At 36.1% G+C, this 22762-nt stretch overlaps 1 protein-coding gene across 1 annotated transcript in view; it reads left to right on the top strand.

The window, feature by feature from the left end:
* The window catches only part of LOC311625141 (utrophin-like), a gene marked incomplete at its 3' end in the record, with an annotated part of 90794 nt that overhangs the window by 10289 nt on the left and 57743 nt on the right, over window positions 1-22762 (top strand). The window contains exons 2-6 of the mRNA XM_084889074.1: window positions 2330-2459; window positions 10454-10719; window positions 16375-16521; window positions 18857-18935; window positions 20370-20430. Coding sequence (XP_084745200.1) covers window positions 2330-2459; window positions 10454-10719; window positions 16375-16521; window positions 18857-18935; window positions 20370-20430 — 683 coding nt within the window. The remainder of the gene's footprint in view (window positions 1-2329; window positions 2460-10453; window positions 10720-16374; window positions 16522-18856; window positions 18936-20369; window positions 20431-22762) is intronic.

The following is a 22762-nucleotide window of genomic DNA, read 5'->3' as shown; positions in this document are numbered from 1 at the left end:
CCACCGAGTTGGTGTTTCCTGGGTTTTATTTATGCTAAGTCTCTAAATACTGTCCACGAACCCTCCACCCTATTTGATAAACCAGAGTGAGGAGTTCTTCTTCAAGCAGCTTGTGTTCAGTGGGTGCATTCCTGGTCCTACCCTTTCAAAAAGAAGGAATCTAGCGAAGCCTTTGAACACCATTTAAAAGCCTTTGAACACGTTAAAAACCACACGTAATGGTTAGGATTGGGCTTGGGAGATAAATACCCCTGGCCACTAAAATTTTGAGAGACACTCTGCCACATTTCTCTTTTTCATTGCTTTCTTTTAGGCAGCATGTTTTCTCATGTCCTCATTTTATATTTCTAGTTGATTTTGGGAGCAAACACTAGGGGCATTTTCATTCATCTGGAGTTTCTTGCTCTAATAGTAATCTATGTTAAAGGAATAATTGATTCAAGACCTGTAAATGAGTGTGTGTGTGTGTGTGTGTGTGTGTGTGTGTAGATAGACAGACAAATAGATATGTATATATTTATTTCTAGATCACAAGTATATCTTCTTCTTCTTCTTCTTCTTCTTCTTCTTCTTCTTCTTCTTCTTCTTCTTCTTCTTCTTCTTCTTCTTCTTCTCCTCCTCCTCCTCCTCCTCCTCCTCCTCCTCCTCCTCCTCCTCCTCCTCCTCCTCCTCCTCCTCCTCCTCTTCTTCTTCTTCTTCTTCTTCTTCTTCTTCTTCTTCTTCTTCTTCTTCTTCTTCTTCTTCATATCAGAAATTTTAACTCTCTTAAGATCATCTTGTTTTCCTGGAGTGTCACTCCATGGGACTTTCCCGCAACCTGCACTTCTTAACTAGAGAAGGTGGAGGTTTTGTTGCTTTCCCCCCAACATAGTTATTTCATGCTCATTGATGATAATTGATCTGGAGTTAATTGCCTAGTGCTTGCTTCATGGTCAGTCTTTGCTTATATAAATAATAGGAATGACACATGTTACCTATGGACTTTAGAAAAGTTTTATTTCATCTTATACCCTGTACATTATTACTGTGTCTAAATTGTGAGTTGCTGTTCACTTTTATTCTTTTAGTTTACATTTTAAATCCAAGTCATAATTGTACATAGTTTAAAAGTCAAAAATACTGACAATACTTATCACAGAAAAACAGCATCTGTCACTTCAGCTCTGCTTAGCCCTCCCCACCTGTGATGGTCTTTTTACTTCGTTACCAGTGCTTTCCGGTGTTTCACTCCAGTTTTCACATCAGATGAATATGCTGGCATCTCTAGATTTTTCCTTTTTATTTGCTTTGGAAAATGAGGACTTAAATGCCTAGAAATACCTCATTGTCCCAACATAGTATGTCAAATGCTATGTTGTGGTCAGAAGGAAAGACTGCATTGATTCTAAAATACTATTAGAGTGTATGTTTTAGAAAGTGAAAAAATGAATTTTCATAAGGTGTTGACAAGAAACTTCATGTAAAGCAAAGTATCAGAGCCAGAGGGTGTTTATGTGCGCAATTTAAGAGGATAACAATACTAACAATAATTTTGACTTAGCTATAGTATTAAAATAGCACATAAGAAAATCCTCACTTGTACTTATCTGGCGATAGCCATGAGTTGAGTTTTATTGTTTTTAAATTTTAGTCAATTAGAGTTTTAGTCACCAAGCATTTTATAGGAGCAGGGTGAAATTTGAACCCTACCTAAAAGAATAAAAGTACTGAAGACAGACTTTTCTGAGAATCATAGAGTTGCATGAAAAACCTCATGGGGAAAAACTGTAATTGCCTCAGCATGAGAAAGGGAATATATTTTAAGATAATTGGACACTGTCTTTTATGTGTTCTCTCTGGTTTAGTTTTGATTTCATGTACTTTAATTTGTTTCAGTCTCTTAATTTGGTTCTTAATATGTCCTAAAGAATGTAAACACTTCTAAGAATATCACTACTTTAGAAATTGCCTTCTTCTGTACCGCTGGATATAATATTTTGTCAGTCTTATTAGAAAAAAGTGTTTTAGAACAGGCTATTATATTTTAACAACATGACCTAAAAGTACATTTTGTGTAAGTTCAGTATGCTATTGCAATTCTTTGTAAATTGTTTTTGTTTTTTTGTGGTTGTTTTTTTTTTTTTTTAAGTTCTATGGGAATCATCTTTTTGTTTTTATTCATGTGTAATCATTCATATGTGTAAAATTGATATTTTTCACTTCTAACTTTGCTTAAATGCTGTAAGTACTCATTCCCGTTACAAGTGTGGTGAGAAGTTTAATTTAAGATGTTCCATTACTTGCTGAACACTTTAGTTTACAAATTCAACTTTTGCTTCTCTTTTCAAAGGCACTGAAACGTGAGTTAAAGGAAAAGGAATATTCTATCCTGATCGCGATAGACAAAGCTCGAGTTTTCTTGGCTGATCAGCCAATTGAGGCCCCCGAGAAACCAAGAAGAAATCTACAATCAAAAGCAGGTGAGATTGGCTTCCTTAGTACACCATAAAAACCCATGCGAGGAGAACAAATAACCAAAATCACATAGGAAATGGCCCTCTAGTATTTTAGACTTCGGCATTATTTCAGGATTGGACATTTCATTTCTTTTCTTCTGGAAATAACTGAATCAAATTTTATTATTTAACAAATGTCTAGCTTCTTAAATTAAAAGATGAAATGACTGTATACCTCAATATTATTTTTTCAAAAGAAAATTAACTTAAGAAAATTTTATTTATTAAAAAGCACATTGGAACTAAAAGTAATTTCTTTAAGAAATAAAAATGGACATGTCTTAAATAAAAATGTACATGTCTTATATTTCAACAAATCACATAGTAAATAATTGCAAATAGAAAATGTTATTTAAATACAATAGTACATGTATGAAATATTTAAAAACTATAGATTGTTATAAATTTGTATTTTTCAAGATTACTTTTTAAAATAAGACATTCAAGTGCCTTTCTGTTACAAGCATGACAGACTTTATTTAATTTAAAAATAACAACCTGTACTCTTTATGCACTGTGGTTAAAACGGAAATAGTAACTATCTTACCAGCACATAGGCATAAATCACATACATTTTGGCGCCAGCATATGTCCTTATTATGACATTTCATTGTTGGCAATCAAAGCATTTTGATGCTTTTAAAATAAACACTGCATTCAAAATAGTCCTCACTCACACACCTCACATAGTAAAAGCAGACCTGAACACAGCCTCCTGCTGTGTCCTGCAGTGGGATTCCAGAGCATTTTCGCTTGTAAGGGAAGTACGTTTGGAAAAGACTCCCTTTAAATGTGGCTGGAACTGGACCAGACATTTGGACAGGTTGCTGTTTTCCCACTCAGCCTTTCTCAGGGAAGTTCTGCTTCAATCTGAATAAATTTCCCAAAGCCATGATTTCCTCAACACTTTGATATCTAGTTTTATCTGTGTGTTTGTGGGACATGCGCGCAGCAGCACGCTCACTTTCTTTTCTAGAATTAGCTTCTATTTTCTGCTGTATTAACACTGTCTTCCCAGTTAGCCTACTGGGGACCCAAGTCATTTTTGAGTCTCCACCTTTTGACAGCTCCACAGTCTCAGCCTTGTTATTTCTATCTTTGAAGAATTATTTCCTCCGAGTACCCAGTTACATATGAATCATACACACACGTACCATATACATGTGAGTGCATGCAAATACAGACATGTACATAATAGGTGCTTACTGCATAGCTGCTGCATGAATGGATGCCTGAGCTGAGCGCTCTTGGGTATGGTAGGAAGTGATTAGGCTCAGGCAGAGGGATGACCATGCCGGGCAGGACCAGCAGAAGCAGCAGCCCAGCATCCAGGGCTGTGCATCCGGGAAGTCAGTCAGCCTAGCCTGGGGGCCAAGGGCTGGTCCCTGGAACGGAGGTGAGGAGCTCGTATGTGCTGTCTGCTTCGGATTACAGAGGCCCTGGAAAGTGCAACAGAACATTCCAAGTTAATGCAGCAAGAAAGAAGGGGCTATTGTAGTTGTATTTTTATTTTACTTGTCTCTCCTTATTCAATGTAGAGTCTACCTTAAATCTGCTTTTCTCATCTCCTTGCTTCCCTGGCATTTTGCAGAGAACAGAGGAAGCATTTTTATAATAAGCTACTTCATAGCAGTGAACAGGTGTTATGTCACTAGTGCTTCACTTTGCTGTAAATTTTCCTCCTTAGCGGTCAGTCAGTTTAAGGGGTTGAAAAACACACATTACTTTTTTGAATTCTTATTTTGCTATTACACTCTAGATGTTCCTAAGCCTCATTTTCTTAATACTCTATTTGATAGGTAAGGGGGGGGAATCATATAACTTTATGACTTTTTTTCTTTTTACGATGGACAATTTCCATACTTTCTCCTTTCCTGGTATTATTTTATGTTATTATTATTATTATATTTTTTTGCAATGCTGGCTGATTTTACCCGCTGTTAAAAGTAAATGAAAGAAAATTATCCATAATAGGTTTTATACTTCTGTTGTTTACCATGACTCCATGCCATTGTTATCAGAAACAGAGTATTTGAACATTAGTTATCTTGTGTAACGCTGTGTAAAGCACTCATTGTTGGAGGGGATGGAGCAGGTTAGAGGTAATATCATGGTTAGTTTTTAAATCATCACCCAAGGATGAAGGTTTTTTCCATTGATTTCTACAGAGAGTGTGTGTGAGAGAGAGATGATAGGGAGGGGTGAAGGGGAGGGAGGGAGAGAAACTGTTGCAAATAAAATGTCATGATCATTAAATGAATAAAAATATGAAATCAACATAAAGTTTAGTAGAAGTTGCATTTATATTGATTCTCAGTATAACATAAGGTTCCATTAAAAAGACGGCAGTAATTATTTCCTTGCATCTCATTAAATGAGACCAAATAACACATAACCTAAATATTTAGGCTAGTAAAACTAATGGGTATTTTTTCGCACTGCATTTTTTGTCTCACTAATAACAGATATATTAATTAGAACCCCATTTATTGTGAATGACAGACACCCTCCTTCTGTAATCATGGGCACACGGAGAACGTATAACCCCCATAACCAAATTACAGTAAGGGCAAGGGCACAGCTGGCCACAACAGCAGGAATGCCACCCAGAAGCCTTCTCTCCATGTCTTTCCTTCTGCCTCTTCATACGGGTTTTCAGTGTCTTAGCTTTCCTATCACCATCTGCCTCATACCCTCATCCCAGGTAGGGAGAGCCCTGTTTTACATCCAGCACATTCCAGGGAGGGCTCTGGCCTACAGCCTGCAGAGTGTGGAGCTCAGGGTCTGGTGAGATTGGCAGACCCCCCTGTATGAACATAATGTTAGATGGAGGAAGAATCAACACCCAGAAAGAGAGAGAGAGGAGAGAGAGATGTTTGTAAACATAGATGTTCACAAGCCAACATTTATCCCACCCTACAGTGTGACAGGCATTGTGCTGACACCGCACCTGCCTTGATTCCCGTAATTATCATAGCAACTCTCTGAGGTGGGAGTACTCTTACCAGCCATTGGGTGGATGAGAAAACTGAGTCTTTGAGAGGTTTGGAGGACACCGTTACCCATGTGACAGAGCTGAAATACCAACTCAGGCTTGTCACTAAACCTGCTGCTCTTAACCACCATAGAATACTAACTTAATTATTCCCAATTATCAAAATGCTTCTAGATATTCAGTAGAAATAAGATTTATTTTCTTTATTTTTCTACTTAAAAATTTACAATAATGACATTTTTAGTCCTTGCCACATGGCTTGGTTGGTTGGAGCATCATCCTGTGCACCGAAAGGTTGTAGGTTTGGTTTCTGGTCGGGGCACATGTCTAGGTTGCAGATTCTATCCCAGATCAACGTTTCTCTCTCACATCTCCTTTTCTCCTTCTCTCTCTTTCTCTTCCTTTCTTTCTCTCTCTTCTTCTTTCTGTAAAATCAATAAAATATATTCTCAGGTAAGGATAAAAATATAAATAAATAATAATTAAATGTCCATAACTCTTTCCCTTGCCCTTTACTGTTGCTTTTTCCTTAATGAAATATCAGGTTGCCTAATAGAATGACATACCAATTTATGTATTTCCTGGCACCAAGGGAAAAGGCATTTAGACAATATTAGACTTTGTCTTTTTAATTTTCACATAAAAACTTGGAAGATAAATTGCTTTCTGGCCTATAGACAAACACAATAGTTTAATTAGCTCCTTAAGTCCAAATTAGATTATTAAAGTTGTCACGTGTGAAAAAGCACAGAAAAATATAATGTTGCTTTCTTTCCCAGTGTTCTTAACTACAAAGCAGCAATGTGTTTCTTCCCAATTTAAAGTTCTACAATACATATATGGTTAAATGTAATGAACCTATACTTTACCGTAATATAATGAGCCAGCTCAGTAAACCCATTGATTGGGTAAAAATCTCAAAATGTTTGGGCTTGCTAATGAATACCATTGTAATGAAATCGGATTTAAAGAAAGAAATCAACATTCTTGATGAAAAATGATATGATAACCAAGATTGGTTTGATGGATGCAATATTTTATATTAATTGTTCACTTCTGTTATGTTCTGTGGTCATTGTTACAACCATCCACAAATCACATTTGTCTAATAAAAAGATGGTAATAATTTACATGTATGTATTGCATTACTATCAACATCTGGGATGTTCTTTTCAGATTTTAACTTAAAGAATAGGGGGATACTAATCTCTTTTAATGTTGTGGTGTATTTATTTTGTTGTTCCTCTTAGAATGTTGAATCTTCAAGAGTGACCTAGAGGGTTATTTTGGCAGTTTATAAATATGAGCCATAACTTAAATTCTTTGTAATAATGGCTAAGCTGGGCAAGAATGGGAAGCTCAGGACTTCTTTTGTAGCTTGAGCAATGGGCTGGTATGTCCCACAGGGAAGCAGCCTGGGGAGAGATGGGCAGCAGTGTAGCAAGAAATGGAAGACTGTTAATCTAAGACTCCTGCCCTTTGGCTCTTGAAGGAAAAAGGGTAAATTTTTTTTGTAAGTCAATAATATTGTACGGAGCTTTGTACATTTATTCAACAAGTACTTAGGTATGCCTACCAGGTGCCAGGTGATATTCTAGATAGATCCTGAGGATGTAGCAGTGAACAAAACATCCTTGCCCTCCGGGAACTTACCCTTCTAGCTTCTCTTTTTCCCTTTCAGCATCACTCTCCTGCCCCCCATGACCTGCCCCTCTTTGTCCAGCAGATTCCTGACTTGAATAAATTACAAAACTCTAATTACTACCGTTAGAGTGAGGATATTCAGGGAATACTCAGTTACTGAAAATTGAAAGCTGGGTCTTAGGTTACTTAACGAGGTCTTTTTCAGGGCCTCTCAGTAATTCTTGCTCCTTTCTTTAGAGGTTAATCTTTTTTTTTTTTAAATATATATTTTATTGATTTTTTATTTTTTTAAAGAGATGAAGGGAGAGGGATAGAGAGTTAGAAACATCAGTGAGAGAGAAACATGGATCAGCTGCCTCCTGCACACCCCCTACTGGGGATGTGCCCTCAGCCAAGGTACATGCCCTTGACCGGAATTGAACCTGGGACCCTTCAGTCTACAGGCCAATGCTCTATCCACTGAGCCAAACCTGTCAGGGCGAGGTTAATCTTCTTAATAGTCTGTTCTTTCTTCCTCAGCTTCATGCTGGGTTTGTGTACTTTTCCCTTTTAACAGGAACACTATAACTTGTAAGTATTTGGCCTCTCTTTCTACCTTCATTAACTTCTGGTCAGAACTGCTGTTGATCTCACTCCATAGTGTGATCTGTATTCCTATTTCCTCTCCACCCCCAGACAACCCCTCTCCCCCAAATTAATACCTTGCATTTTGGTATTGTGGAAAACGTTCTTTTCTTTGGAGTTTGCTTTTTCCTAAATGCATCTGTTCATATTCACACGCCCTCTTCCCCCCCCCGCCCCACATACACACACACACACAGGATTTAAGAAGTCCCTTGGCAGCTGGATGGATCCATAGCATTTCTATCATATCCCTGCTGAAAGATTTGGGCTACACATTAGCAGTTTAATGTACTTTGACTAGTCTCTTACTATTGTCATCTTTATAATTTATTAGATGAATGTAATTAGAATCATGAAAGTAATCAACTAATGGTACTTGATGATGTACTTGTAATCAGGTTGATAAAGAATTGTTGTCATTTGCCACCATACATAATAGGCAATGGGCAGGATCCTCTTAAACACTGATTATTTCAAATAAATTAGGTTGATCTTAATCATGTAATCAGAAGAAATTTTAAAAAGAATTTATTTCCCATTTTTTTAATCAGAAGCATCTTTTGGACACGGAGAAAAAGAAGGAAAGAGGAGCAGGGAGAAATAGAGGGGAGTGAGGAAAGAGAGAGTGAGAGAGAACAAGTTGAGTGCCCAGAGAAATGGGGCTGCATTGTTTTTGCCCTTGAATTATTGTTTGCTAATTAACTTGGTTTGCTATGTGAAAAACTCTATAGATGTCTAAACTTCCCAGATTTAATAATATAATAATAAAATGAACGAAATCAATGAACTCTTTTGAGGCCCTATTGTGGGCAGGCATGTGCCAAAAGCTTTATACTTATAGATATTAACTGAGATTCAAAGAGATAAGGGGCCTAAGATGAAATAACTAGCTAGTATTGGAACTAACATATGATGTTCTAATCTCTTCTTGTCCAAATTGTTCAGCAGTGAAAAGCTATTCTGGAGAATTATTTTTCTATATGTGTTTTTCTATATTTGTTTTCCTTAATATTTTCTTTTCATCTTATGGTGAAATACAACTGTATGAATATAATGCATGTAAAAAGATACATGCAAATAGTACAAACAAGATAGTTGAAATTAGGATACTTGAAATACTTTTTAAAACATTCTCTCTCACAGTATAACATTTTTTAAAAATGCTTTACTTGGGTATGAGGAGAAGAAAAAATAAATGGGAAGGGTTTCACTTAAAATTATGAAGTTATGCATTCTCAATAAAGATTAAAGCTAAAAATTCCATTCAACTGAACTCAATTCATTAATTATATATTTAGGACAACCAATGTCTAGACTGAGACCTGCAAAACCAAGATGGAAGGAAATGAAAGATGAATCACATAAAGCTTTAATATCTATAGAATAAAAAGTCACAATGGAGATAATAGTTGGCAGTGCCATAATTGACAAAGAAAATACAATTAATATGGGACATCTTTATTGCAAGCGCAGGACTGGCTCTAATAGATTACTATCATTAGTTCATAAGAGTATGAAAGCTATAGTTAAGGAGAGCTAGCTGAGTTTGTCTCCCTAGGAAGCTGGATGACCTCGAGTTCATTTTATGGTGATTTGTAATATTTGTGAGGTGCAGAGGAAGTTGCTAATGTGACTGACACAAAAAGGTAGTGTTATCACAATGAAGATTGTGCATTTATATCTTAAAGTAATTTACTGTTTGACTTGATTGTATGTTTCTGACCTGCTTCTCTGTTTCCAGTGGTCAAACAGGAAACCTGTCCGACCAGCTGGCTAGGGAAGAAGGCATCCTTGGGTACTGATGCAGTGAGGCCCAGGGGTTTGGCTGGTGATCTGTGTAACCTGACTTGAGAGTGTCTGCTTATGTGCATCCAATTCCTCTGCCCTTTTGTTGTCAGTTTCTCATGTCTTTGTTTCTGACCCTGGGCTTTGAACTTGACTTTCGTTTCTGTCATTACCTTTTCCTAGTCTTCTAGACTCTCTGTTTTTTTGCCCCTGTCTTTTGGCAGGACTTTGCATTATGCCTTCCTTTTCCTGTCTGAAAACCTAACTTTACCTCAGACATTCTGGAAGCCCTCTGGCCTATGAAATGTTTTGGATTGTCCTTGAAATCATACATCTTTCTTCTGAGACGTTGTTTATGTGCCACACTAATCCTGGACTACAGAAAACATCCTGTATTAAAGATGAATGCCAAACAAACTCAGCTAATATACTTTTCTTCAGTTACTTTTTGTTGTTGTTGTTGTTGTTGTTGTTTGGAACATGATAAATTCATCTTCTTTTTGCATAGTTTTCCCTCATAACTTAAAGCTATTTCTCTCCTAATTATACTCCCAATTTCTCTCTAGGACAATGAAATGAAAAACTGTATTTGGTTTTTATATAGCATGTGAAATTCATGTGAAAGAAAAATTATGTTTTAACTTGTGACATTTCAAGGTTTGCAAATATATTAAAATTTAGAAGTTGCCAAAATCACTGGCCCACTTATTATTCTGTAGCTACTTTCTTCTTTTGAGATGCATCAGGGCATTCTTAGAAGAGGTATAGAGACACTCTTCCTTCCCCTGCTTGGTGTAACTCTGCCTCCCTGTACCCTGGAAGCAACATTTCAAACAATGCTCTTCACACTTGGCTATAAGGAATACAAAATTGATTAAGCTTCCAAATATATATATTTTTTAAATCGCAGAATTGACTCCTGAGGAGACAGCCCAAAAGATTGCGAAAATGCGCAAAGAGGCTTCAGAAGTTAAAGAAAAGTGGGAGCGTCTAAATGCTCTAACTATTAACTGGCAAAAGCAAGTGGACAAGGCGTTGGAGAAAGTCCGAGACCTGCAGGGAGCCATGGACGACCTGGATGCGGACATGAAGAAGGCAGAGGCCATGAGGAATGCCTGGAAGCCCGTGGGCGACTTACTCAATGACTCGCCGCAGGATCACATTGATAAAACCATGGTCAGCATCACTGCATCAGATAAGGGATTTAAAGAGAAGTTTTGTGGCTAAATATGAACAAGTAAATTGAGCCAAATATACAACTTGTTATAAGGGATTGTCTTTGTTTTGTTTTGTTTATTGTTTAAAGTATTATATACAGTAGTACATATATCTTTTTTTTCTCATTGACCTTCCCCCAGCTTCTCCTACTTATAAGGGATTGTTATAAGGTCAGTGCCATTACAGCCTCTGCCAAAATCGGGATATAGAAGATTTTCAGTCACAACAGATGCTTTCCTCTGCCCCTTGTCATCAGAATCCTCCCTCAAAATAGCAGCTCTGACTTTTCCCCCCATAATTTACCTTATTTGTAACAAAATAATTTTTTTTATTCAACTGTGCATCCCTAAACATTTGCTTAGTTTTTAAGAAATATTTTAAAGTCCCCTTTAATCTCTAATATTCCCCCTCCATCTTTTTGCAATGCAACTGTTAAGGCAGCTGAACTGTTTGTTTTATAGTGTTTCTCACAGCTTGGAATTTGCAGAATGTCATCCACATGGTGTAATCTGGCAGATTCCTCTCTACTCTGTATTTGCTGTAAATTGGCATTGAATTTAAGTTTCAATCAAAAGTATCCTGTTTTACTGGTAATTCTTATCTACATATTTTATCACATTGTATATACATGATAGATATACTATATATTGTATATATATATATATATATATATAGCATATCTATACTATATAATATACTCAACTAAACATTTGAGTATATCAATGAAAGATTCGTTTAGGTATAAATTCTGTTTGTGGTCAGGAATTGCCCAAAGTTACGGTATTAGACCTATCATTTGGGCCCACTTTGATACAGTATTCTAGAACATATTCAGAAATGAAGTTGATGGGATTTAATCAGTTAGAGACACAAATAACAGATTTAGAGTATAGTGTGGTTTGTAATAGCATTCTAAACTATATTCTGTCTAGTTAGAAATCAAATCAAAGAATGAACTAGTGACAAATCAGAAGTTGTTAATTGATAATATCTATCATGAATAGGATTTTTATGGCAAAAGACATCCCTCTTTTGTGCACAGATATTGAATAATGCTTTCCCTTTGTTTGTAAACATGTGGCTGAATAGGAAGAGAAGAAAAGTCTAGTTAATTAACTGAATGGTTAGATAAATTAATATATATGTGTTGTGGGGGATGGGGATAATAGTCTTTATGTGCCTAAAACTTTCTCAGCAGTTTACATGGCTACCTCTTTTAATCATCACAGTAATCCCACAAGATAGGTGTTATTTTATGCCCATTTTACAAAGGATGGATTTGAAGATATTGCTCAAGCCTGCATGGCTAGTAAGTGGTAGAGTTTTCATGATGTTTCTTGCTCTTCACTTTCATTGTAGAGACCTCATTCATAATAACATAATTAAACACAATTTTGATCACCTATTTAAATTCAAAGCTTTAAAAGTTACATATTAAAATTTAAGCTTAAAAATATTATTACTGAAAAAGTATTGGTTCCTGCCATCTTTCATTTTAAATATACATACCTTTCCAGCCACCCAATGAGTTAAGAGAGTTTCTTCCTACAACTATAGTATCTTAAAAACCATGTCCATGGGTAGATCTGAGTTTCAAATAACCAAGTGAAAATAAAGCTCCTTTGGAAGTTGCATACTTCTTATATTTTATTTTTTATTAATCCTCACCCAAGGATATTTTTAAAAATAATTTTTTAAGAGACTGGAAGGAAGGGGAGAGACACAGAGAGAAATATTGATGTGGGAGACATATCAATAGGGGTTTTTTTTGCCCTTGACTGGAATCGACCCTGGGAACCTTCAGTCCATGGCTGATCCTCTAACTACTGAGCCAAACCAGCTGGGGCTACATCTTATATATAAAAAGTGGTTTTATACACTGAAGATCTTCAAGTCAGTGGTCTACAAAAGCATGCTCGTTTGGACTGCATGATGTCTTTTGGTTAGAGCAAGAATTTATCCATTTGAATTTGTAAGTATCCGTTTTTTTGTGTGCATGTGTGTGTGTGTGTGTGTGTGTGTGTTTTTAAATCGGTAGTTTTTTTTGTTTGTTTTGTTAATATATTTTATTGATTTTACAGAGAGGAATTGAGAGGGATAAGAGTTGGAAACATTGATGAGAGAGAGATATCGACCAGCTGCCTCTTGCACACCCCCTACTGGGGATGTGCCAGCAACAAATGTATGTGTCCTTGACCGGAATTGAACCCGAACCCGGGACCTTTCAGTCCGAAGACCGATGCTCTATCCATTGAGCCAAACCCGTTTCGGCTGTAAGCATCCGTTTTCAATATAGAATGATTAGTGTTGGATGACAATAAACAGTTGTATCAGGTTATTAAAGGCCAAAAAGGTTTGGAGTTGTTAATCTTATTTGAGTAGAGAAATTATCCAGCGCTGCATCCAAATCCTTTTGTTCAAATCTCTGCTTACGTGGAAAGCTAGAAAAGTTACAATTAATATTAAGAGAAAGGAATAAACGGTGGATTAATATATTTTTACATTTTCCTAGGGAAAAAAATAAAAACCCAAGTCTTACAGTTGGGGCATTTTATATGTGTTCTCACATATATCCCAAATTCCATCGAAGCTACAGGCAGATGAAAACAAGTACTGATTATTGCTAAATGTTATTCAATATGCCAAAGCAAGTGAGAAACTAAGTCTTTGGGGTAATCAAATACTTTCAACTCCTTAAAATCACCTTGTCTTTCTTGTTTGCATAATCACAGCTGATTGGAGACCAGTCTGGGATTCACATCTGCCAACAGGCTGCCAGACAGGGCCTTTAATACCTGCAGATGTTTCTGTTTTTACGGCCAGAAGACCACATAGATTTTTATTCTCCTATAGGAAAGTGCAGTCAGAACATGATAAATTGCTTCTTTATAATAGAACACATGGCAGAGCTGAGATCATTTTAAAACTTGCTTTATTTCTAGCCCCTTAATTTGGAAGCTTCTACAAACCGAACTATATACTTCTTTAAGAGATTTCTTATTGCCATAAAACACCTGACCACCTCAACAGAAACAAAACCTACAGACCTTGCTTGTCATAGGTCTTTTCATGATTTTTACCTGTGGCTTGTAAGAGAAAAACACTGTTTTATCATTTTGGAAGATTTTAAAATCTGTGGTAATGTTAGAATCTAATTTTAAAATTTTATCTTCTGAAAGGCATCTTTTTGAAGGTCATTTAAAATGTTATAAATCAGAATGTTTTCTAGCATTTTATTTTTAATCTTTAATATCTATATGTTGGTGTTTTACAGAGATATTGATTTTAAAAGCAGATTAAAATTGGGTCCTCCAAGAAGAGAATATTAATGTGTAATATTAAAATCACAACTGAAGAAAGCTTGAAGGGTTTGAGTTCTGTAGGTACTCTGAAAATGAATCTGAGGGACACCAGGTTTCTTCCAAGTCCAGGCTGAAAAATTCTCTTTCCCCATCCTAACTCCCACTTCTCTCTGTCCCGTGGGTCTGTCTCAGTGATTCATTCCTTAGGCCTATGTTGTTAACAAAATCCCTTTGTTGCCTATAACTGCGTTCCTTGCTGGGCTGTGCCAGTATGTGTGTGCATTGTCTGACATCAGCCATGGAGAAAAGCTGTCACAACTCTGGGTTCTTTCTTTTTCCGTTTTGCAGCAGTTCACATATCTTCGTGGGCTTGCCTTCTTCAACCGATTTTGAAATGTTGAGTTCTGGCGATGTCTCTTACCTTTGCAGGTTCATTGTTTCAAATGTATGGGCTGCTCCCTCCACCATCTGTATTTTTCACTCCGACTCTGGCCACAGATCTGTCCCTGCTGAGTCCACACCTTAGCTTCTTTATGTGCTTTTGGGCATATTCAAAATTTTGAAACACTGAAGCATATTCTCTGATTTGTGTAGAATTAATTTCTTTTAAAAAGTTATATTCTTAATAGTATTCTGATGTTTATCAATCATAATGATTATTGTTAGCCTTATGTGCCTTATATAAGGAAGAGTTCTGTAGGGTAACTAGAAAAGTTTTGGAGAAGAGAAGGAATGAGGGAAATAGTTAAAGGGGCTTTCTTTTTATACTCATAAGGAGGAAGCTAAATTAATACTTGTAGTGTTTTAATAAAATGTTATAGTCCCCAAAGCACTTTAATATACATATTACTTCATTCAACTTGGAGCAATTAAAGAGGAGAAGAAAAGGCATATGTCTAGTCTCTTAAGAGTGTGGATTAGAACCTGAGATCTGATGCCAGTAGGATATTCACAACACCTAATACCCATAAGTTAAATTTAGAACATAGTTAACTCTAATCTTACGATGTACCAAAACAATAAAAGTACACAGTTCTATTTTTAGAACCCATTCTGTTCCCAACCCCTTATTGGCTTAATCTTGCTTAAAAAATAATTGTTGGGGTCTGTGTCAATAGAAAGGAAGTCTGCCCCTCTTGTATTACAAACCTTGTGCTGAATTTTGCCAGGTGCCTATCTCAAGAAGCTTCCATTCTACGGGGGGAGAAGGGACAGGGGAAGCATTAGGAAAATGGATGCTTATACTTTTATGTACTAAGCTCTGATGAGGAAAGATATTTAAAATACATAACAATTGGATGGTATGGCATCAAACAATCAGAGTGGCCTCCATTATAAAACCCAGTTTGTGGTTCAGACAGGTGCTAGTTGAATGTCCTGGCTGGGTTGAAAAGGCAGAGAGAATCCTGGGAAATCTCTGGGAGGGGCCTGAAGGAAATCTTTTCAGATATGGTGTGCATGTGAGCACTTGAGTGGAGTCTTAAAGGATCTAGGCAGATAGTTGGAAAGGGAGAACTTGAGCATAGAGGCAGGTAAAATTATGTGAAGAATGGAAAAAAGGTAGGGTTTCTATTGTTCTGCTTGGTCTCATAGGACAGATGACTGTCATGGTCCTAAGTATTATTATTTTTTCTTTCCCTCTCACATACCCTCCTCATCCCAACCCATACCACCTCCGTACTGTGCCCGAGGTGGCATTTGTCAGTTCTAAGCTTCATTTCCCTCCTTTCCTGTAGACTCCACTCTTCCTACCTCACATCTAATCTCAATGATCACAAATTCTTTTGAAAGAGACAACCTCCTCTCCTGTACATATAGGCATCAGTTTTGTGGTTAAGGAAGATGGTTTTACTGGCCACTTTTAAACTTAATTTTCAGTGAAAACTTGTTAAAATCAAGTTGCATCAGTGAAAAAAATATTAAGGTAGCCATTTGAAGAAAGAAAAGAGAAGGAATTATGGAAGAAATTTAAAGATAAAATCAAGACTAGAAATTAGTAAAGTAGATTATAGTGGCAGATATTTTCTAGACTAAATCATGAAAATTTATCATGAAAAATTTGAAGGAAATACATAATCACTTAAATGTGTTTGCATTATAATCTTTCTCGTCATGTCATGTCTCAGTTTGTCTGTGATATAAAAGCAGACTCTTTCGCTGGTGGTCTTGATTGCTGAAGACCAGATTTGAATTGTCTATTAAACAACAGTCATTGGCCTCTCAGCTGATCTTGCCATTGGAAAGTTCAAAATACATACCACCTTCCATTATATTCTTTTCTGATGTCCTCCTTATTGTCCTTTTCTTCCAGGCATTTAGAGAAGAAATTGCACCAATCAACCTAAAAGTTAAAACAGTGAATGATTTATGGAGTCAGGTGTCTCCACTTAACTTGCACCCATCTCTGAAGATGTCTCGCCAGCTAGATGACCTTAATGTGCGATGGAAACTTTTGCAGGTATCATCAGCTTATTCCTCTTCATAATTCAGGCTTAAACCTTGGTGGACCTTTAAATCATACCTCACTAGTCTGCCACACACCATCATTTTTTATTTTATTTTATTTGTGTGTTTGATAATGGATTCATAGCATGTGACCTCAGTCGTCTTTCAGTATCTTGAACTCAAAAGCCTCATTTATTTATGAGAATAAGTTTTAATGTAATTTTTGGTGTACTGTTCATATGATATTTGTAGGAAATTGCAAAAGGTCAAATAAATCACAGTAATTGAAACATACGGTAGGTCACAGAAACATTTTCCCCATAATGGCTTATAAAGGAGTCATTTTTCTTAATTTAATCATGTATTTTTTGCTTCTTTTGAAAAGTTATGAAAGTCTCCATCTTTCTTTCTGCAACTGCTTGTTCTTTAGGTGTCTTGCACAATTTTTGCAGCCAGCACCTTGATATAGTATTGTGGTGTTTAACGTTAGCTCAGAGATCTTAGCTGCTGCAATGCAGTTATTTTAATGACTCTATATATTCTATATATTACTTGCTTGTCCCAGATTTAACCCCGAAGAACTAACCAAACCTGAAAGAACCCTCTCTATTACTGGGTACCAGCATTTGCCAGTCACTGCCCTTTGAACCATCTTTGTGGAGCTTTGACACATTCAGGGGCCAGTTCTCAAGACTCATAAGAATTTTTTTTGGAAACTAGCAGAATCATTTGAGTGGGAGAAAAAAAATGATTTTTACTAATTTTTCTATTTTCTGGTCCTAAATTGTGATATTTAATAATACAAGTGTACTTTGAGGTGGCACACAGAAACATTTGAAGGCATAATGGGTTTCTGAATTAACTCAAACATTAAAACACACAATGGGTTTATATTTTCTTCCTGAAACTGAAGTGGTATGAAATGAGTTGTATGGTATTAGACAGTCCTTTTTGTCTTTGAAAGAGTATTAATAATCTGGGATTAGTAAAGCAGGATACTAAACTCAATGCAAATGTGCTTTTCTAATAAGTGGAAGACAGAAATGTTTGACCAATACTCCTTTTTTCTTCTTTTTTATTTCTCTAATGCATCATTTTAATGTAGGTATTCCTGTGGTCCATCTTGATTTCCTTCTCATTCTGCTTCTGTTATCATCATCGGAAAAGATTAGAAGTCAGGGAATATGCTCAAAACAGGATATGTGTTCTGCCTTCTTTATTTCTGAGCCTGGTGGCTGCTAGAACTCAGATGCTAGTTGCTGGTTGAATAAGTGGGGGAAATCTATGCTGCCAGACAATACTGTTAAATTTCAGAAGTAGCATATTGTTTTCTCCTCCTGAATGTAAAGTGTATCATAGGAATACTTTTTGGCCTTAACAAAAAAAAGTACTTGCTCTTGCAACTTAAATAGCCAACCATGAGAAACTAAAACTGCCCAGTGAGGTTGGCAGACTAAATAGAACAGCTTACCAGCACTACAGAAGCAAAGACCAGGAAAAGAGACATAAAAATGTCAGTAACAAATGTGTGCATTTGTTATTGATTGGCAATAGTTTCTTTGCATTTTCATAATGTAGAGAGTTAATCATACAATCTGTGTAAACAAATGCACAGATAAACAGTTTGTTGGTGCATGAATACCCTTAAATCAAGATGACTGGACACAAACTTGGAGGAAAATAAGATATTCCACAATCATCTGTTTTATCTGTCTGTCTATCTATCCATCCATCATCTATCTGTCTGTCTATCTATCAATCATCTATCATCTAATTCAGCCATATTTCTGTTTTTCTATCTATGTTATCCCTTGGAATATTTTAGATCTTCATTTGCTCCCCATAGCACTTTTTGTCACCTTTCTTACAAAAGAGAGATGAATAGCCACTGACCTTGTGGCCACATCTTCTCTTAAGATGTTTTTGACCTTCACAGCTCTTGAGGCAATGTAGAGTGACAGTAAAGGCATAGATCCTGGCACCTGATGTGCTGGTTATGAATATTAGCAAGATTCATACTAACTTTATGTCCTGGGCACTTCTGTATGTCTCAGTGTCTTCAGCTGTGAGATGGTGATCATGATAAATAATGCCAATTATGTTGATTATGAGGATAAGAGAGTTCATTCCTAGAAATTGCTTAGAAGAGTGCCTGGAACTATTTGCTGTTACTTGGTACCAAAAAGAGTCTGCTTTCATCCCTGCACTTTGATTTTAGAGATGGAGGAGGAATCTGTACAAGCAGTCATAATCATGGGCAGTAACAGCCTTTATAATAATGCTTAAATCTGGAACATTATTTAAGTTATTGCTTTGAAATCAAATTATTTTTGGGGTGTGATATGCAGGTTTCTGTGGATGATCGCCTTAAGCAGCTTCAAGAAGCCCATAGAGATTTTGGACCATCTTCTCAGCATTTTCTCTCCAGTAAGTACTGACAAACTTGACTGAAATTCATGAAATGAATGAATCAGCATGCATTTTCAGCATGCAAGAAGCCATATTCTTTGCTATAAATATGTTTACTTATATGAATAAATATATTATTTATTGGTTCTTATTTAAGAACAATTGGTAACAATTGGTAAATCTTTGAAGTGGAGCCAAGGTAACTTGTGTTTAGCTGTGGCATTCCACTGAACCATCATCCTATACAATAAAAGGCTAATATGCCAATTGACTGAATGGCAGAACGACTGGTGGTCCCTATGATGCACACTGACTATCAAGGAACAGACGCTCAATGCAGGAGCTGCCTCCTGATGGTCAGTGCATTCCCACAGGGGAGCACCACTCAGCCAGAAGCCAGGCTCACAGCTGGGGAGCACAGCAGCTGTGGCGGGAGCCTCTCCTGCCTCCATGGCAGTGCTAAGGATGTCTGACAGCCAGCATTTGGACATCCCCTGAGGACTCCCGGAGTGCCAGAGGGCACAGACTGGGTTGAGGGCACGACCCCCCCCCCACTACTAGTCTATTATAACTACCATATCATATTATCATTGTTGTCACATGCAAAGGTTATGAACTTTTTCATAATAAAGAAATACTTTTTGTATTTTAAGATTTTAAATTAATTTTTCTCTTTCAAAAGCACTATTAGTTTAAAATGCACCTGTGCCTTTCAAAGTAAAACTTCATTCCCCATAAATCTTTAAATGAGAAGATTTTGAGTTGTTTGGCTCACTGCAATTTTGAGTTGTTAGGCTTATCTTAGATAGGTCATCTTTGAGTGATCTATAGCACCTCCTGGAAGATAATGTCTACTGGCATGGCAGGATGCATTTCTAAAGTTTGGATACCATCAATGTTGATGAGATAATTAAGTTTGCAATCTACTCATTTGGTATGAATCACTCCAGATTTCTTAAACTTAATTTTATAGAATATAAAGCTATGTGCTAAGACCAAATTAAAGAGCATTTCACGAGGAACTGAGACTCTATTTACACTTCTGTTATAAGGATTAGTCATCAATTAGTACTGATGAAACTTTTTACTTAGTAACTATTCTTTCATAATAAAAATTAAAGTCATATTTCTTAGAAAATAAAACATTGTAAACATTGTGAATCTCAAGTGCTTTGCCTTCTTTTGTCTAGCATTGACAGTCTAAGGAGGTCAACAAGTTCAATTACTTCGAGGTGGCATTAGAAATTGGACCTGTGTTGCTCTTTTATTGCTTCAAATGAATTTTTAAAGTGACTGTTTCTTTAGCCTTGGAGATTTTATAATTATAGTAATCCAGCTGGCAAACCGGAGCATTTTTCATTGAATTTGCTGTAAAACGTGGTCAGTTGCTTTGCATTAAGGCATAAGGCTGTGGGTTAGCAGTGTTTCCAATAATCCCCTTTGTTTCCTCAGCTTCAGTCCAGCTGCCGTGGCAAAGATCCATTTCCAATAATAAAGTGCCCTATTACATCAAGTAAGTTGATTTTAAGTCTCCTTTACAAACCAAGAAAATAAAGTGATATTGATTACTTAATAGGCTATTTTTCTACAACTTTTTAAAAAAGCAAAAACTTAGTTCTATTATCGTATATCTATATATTTATAGAGATAATATGTATTTTTATATTTGAACAAAATTAGTTTGAAAATCAGAGTAACAATTGTAATTTACTAAGTTAAGGCTATAACTGTGTTTAGTTAATATTTTTTGAGCAGGTATTAAAATATTTGGGGGAAATGACAGAATTTCTATAATACTTTTGACATTATGATGCTGCTCAAACTGTGCTGATTCTAAATCATCTTTTATTTGCCCCAGAAAATACATTTCAAAAGTTCTTGTGTTCTTCTCATTGTAATCCACCAAAAGGAGCATCATTGTTTAAATCATGAAAAATATCAGTATTTGCAAGTTTTTGTTTGATTTTTGGAAATTAGCTGCAATATTAGTCTAGGTTTATCATCCTTCATTTTTGTTGTCTCCTTGGCAGTTTCTCCTTTTTAAGTTCTAAGTTTCTCCTTAATGTGTAACAGTAATAAATTTGTATAACTTACACAGGGTCTGCTTAGAGTTTTATCCTTGGGTTAGTTTATATGTTGTCATAGGACAGAATAATAAAAATACAACTTCTGCAATCCCTTGAGGTGTGAATTGGCAAAGTTATTGATTTATAACGTGATAAGGTGATGAAGAGTCATTGTAGACTATTTCAAGTGCAAGGTGAATGGCGTCATAATTGTGTGGGGGAAATTATGAGTTATTCTATCAGGAGACAGAGCTGTCTCAGATTAGCTTAGTGACCTCAAGCAAGACAGTGAAGGTCTCTGAGACAAGTTTTCTCTATATCCTTTCTAACACAGCATGTGGTATCTCCAGAATCCACGCCAACACTAATAGTTTACTTTTCCAGAAGCCCTCTTCCTCAAAAATTTATGTGTGAAGTCACTGTTTTTGGAAGAGTAATTCCTTATCAAGCTTTTACTGTGTTTGAGATGTAGCCTCAGGGTAAAAAAGATAAATAATTTTGCAGTAACATATAATAGGTATAATAAGCAATATGTGTTACATTGTCTTAAGGGGATTTAATACTTTTATCAATGTACAATTTATAGTGTACTGAGTTGTGATAAACTCATGGATGAAGTGCCAAATTTATGCAAACATGAATGGGAAGAAATGAGTGGCTGAGCACATTGATGTATCTATTGAGCTAAAATGTGATAGTCTGTTGATCACTTACATATTTTTATTTTAAATTTTTAAATATTAGATAATTTTAATTTATTGGATGAATATTAACTTGAATATCACAGGTTTAGGCAAAAATCTGATGTGCCATTATAGGCAGAATAATGGCCTCACAAAATGACCCGCACCTTGGGTGTGACTACACTAGGTTACATGAAGATGGAGGCAGGGCACATGGGCCAGGGAATACAGGAGCTGGAAAAGGCAAGGGAATGTGATTCTCTCGTAGGACTTCCAGAGAGAAACACAGACTAGGCAATCTTGATTTCAGCCCACAGAGATATTAGTATTGTGATAATTTGTCCCAGCAGCAATAAAGTACATGTACTGTACAAAATCTAGACGTCCATGCAAATGAATTGAAATTAACTGACCAAATTAATCTAGAAGCCTGTGTCATCTTGATCTTTTAAAATATGTACCTTGGATCTAGTAAAGCAGAATTTCATTTATGTACTAGGGAAAGACAGTATTAAGTCTCATGCTTGATTATATACTACAGTGGTCATCTATTTGACTTGGCACTTTAAAAATCCATTATGAAATTTAGCACTATAATTGAAAGGGGTTTCTGTATGTTCAGGTTGGTATATGTGACTAAGAATTACATTGTCTAAGTCAGAATTTCACTAATTCAGAATTTTGATAGCTTTGGTAGGATCTAGCAGGATCATATCTTCACTTAGACTATGTGTGCTTTAAGGGGAAGACCAGTAGAGTAAAAACTAGTTTATCTGGCATGCCATATGCTGAAGCATAATACAATGATGGCCAGTTATGTTAACGATGACCTGTAACTCTGTAGCATCCTAAACTATCTTCCACATCATTAGTGACAGATTGGATTTTCTGAAATGTGTATAGTTTTAGAGTTAATTGTCTTTTATGGTTTTCAAATATTTAGGAATCTGTCCATGTATTATATATAGAATGAATTGTCTTATTTTTAGAAAGATTGTTCAACCAGATTCTTGCATTACGTACTCTATTGTATAAATTATCAGCTTATTTCCTCATAAAGAGGGAACGTCAGTCTCAAGAGGTAGTGAGCATTATA

The sequence above is a fragment of the Pipistrellus hanaki genome (assembly GCF_964339955.1).
Source record: "Pipistrellus hanaki genome assembly, chromosome: 6".
Classification (NCBI taxonomy): domain Eukaryota; kingdom Metazoa; phylum Chordata; class Mammalia; order Chiroptera; family Vespertilionidae; genus Pipistrellus; species Pipistrellus hanaki.
Note: the sequence above shows the minus strand (reverse complement) of the source record. Positions and strands in the feature narration are given on the sequence as shown.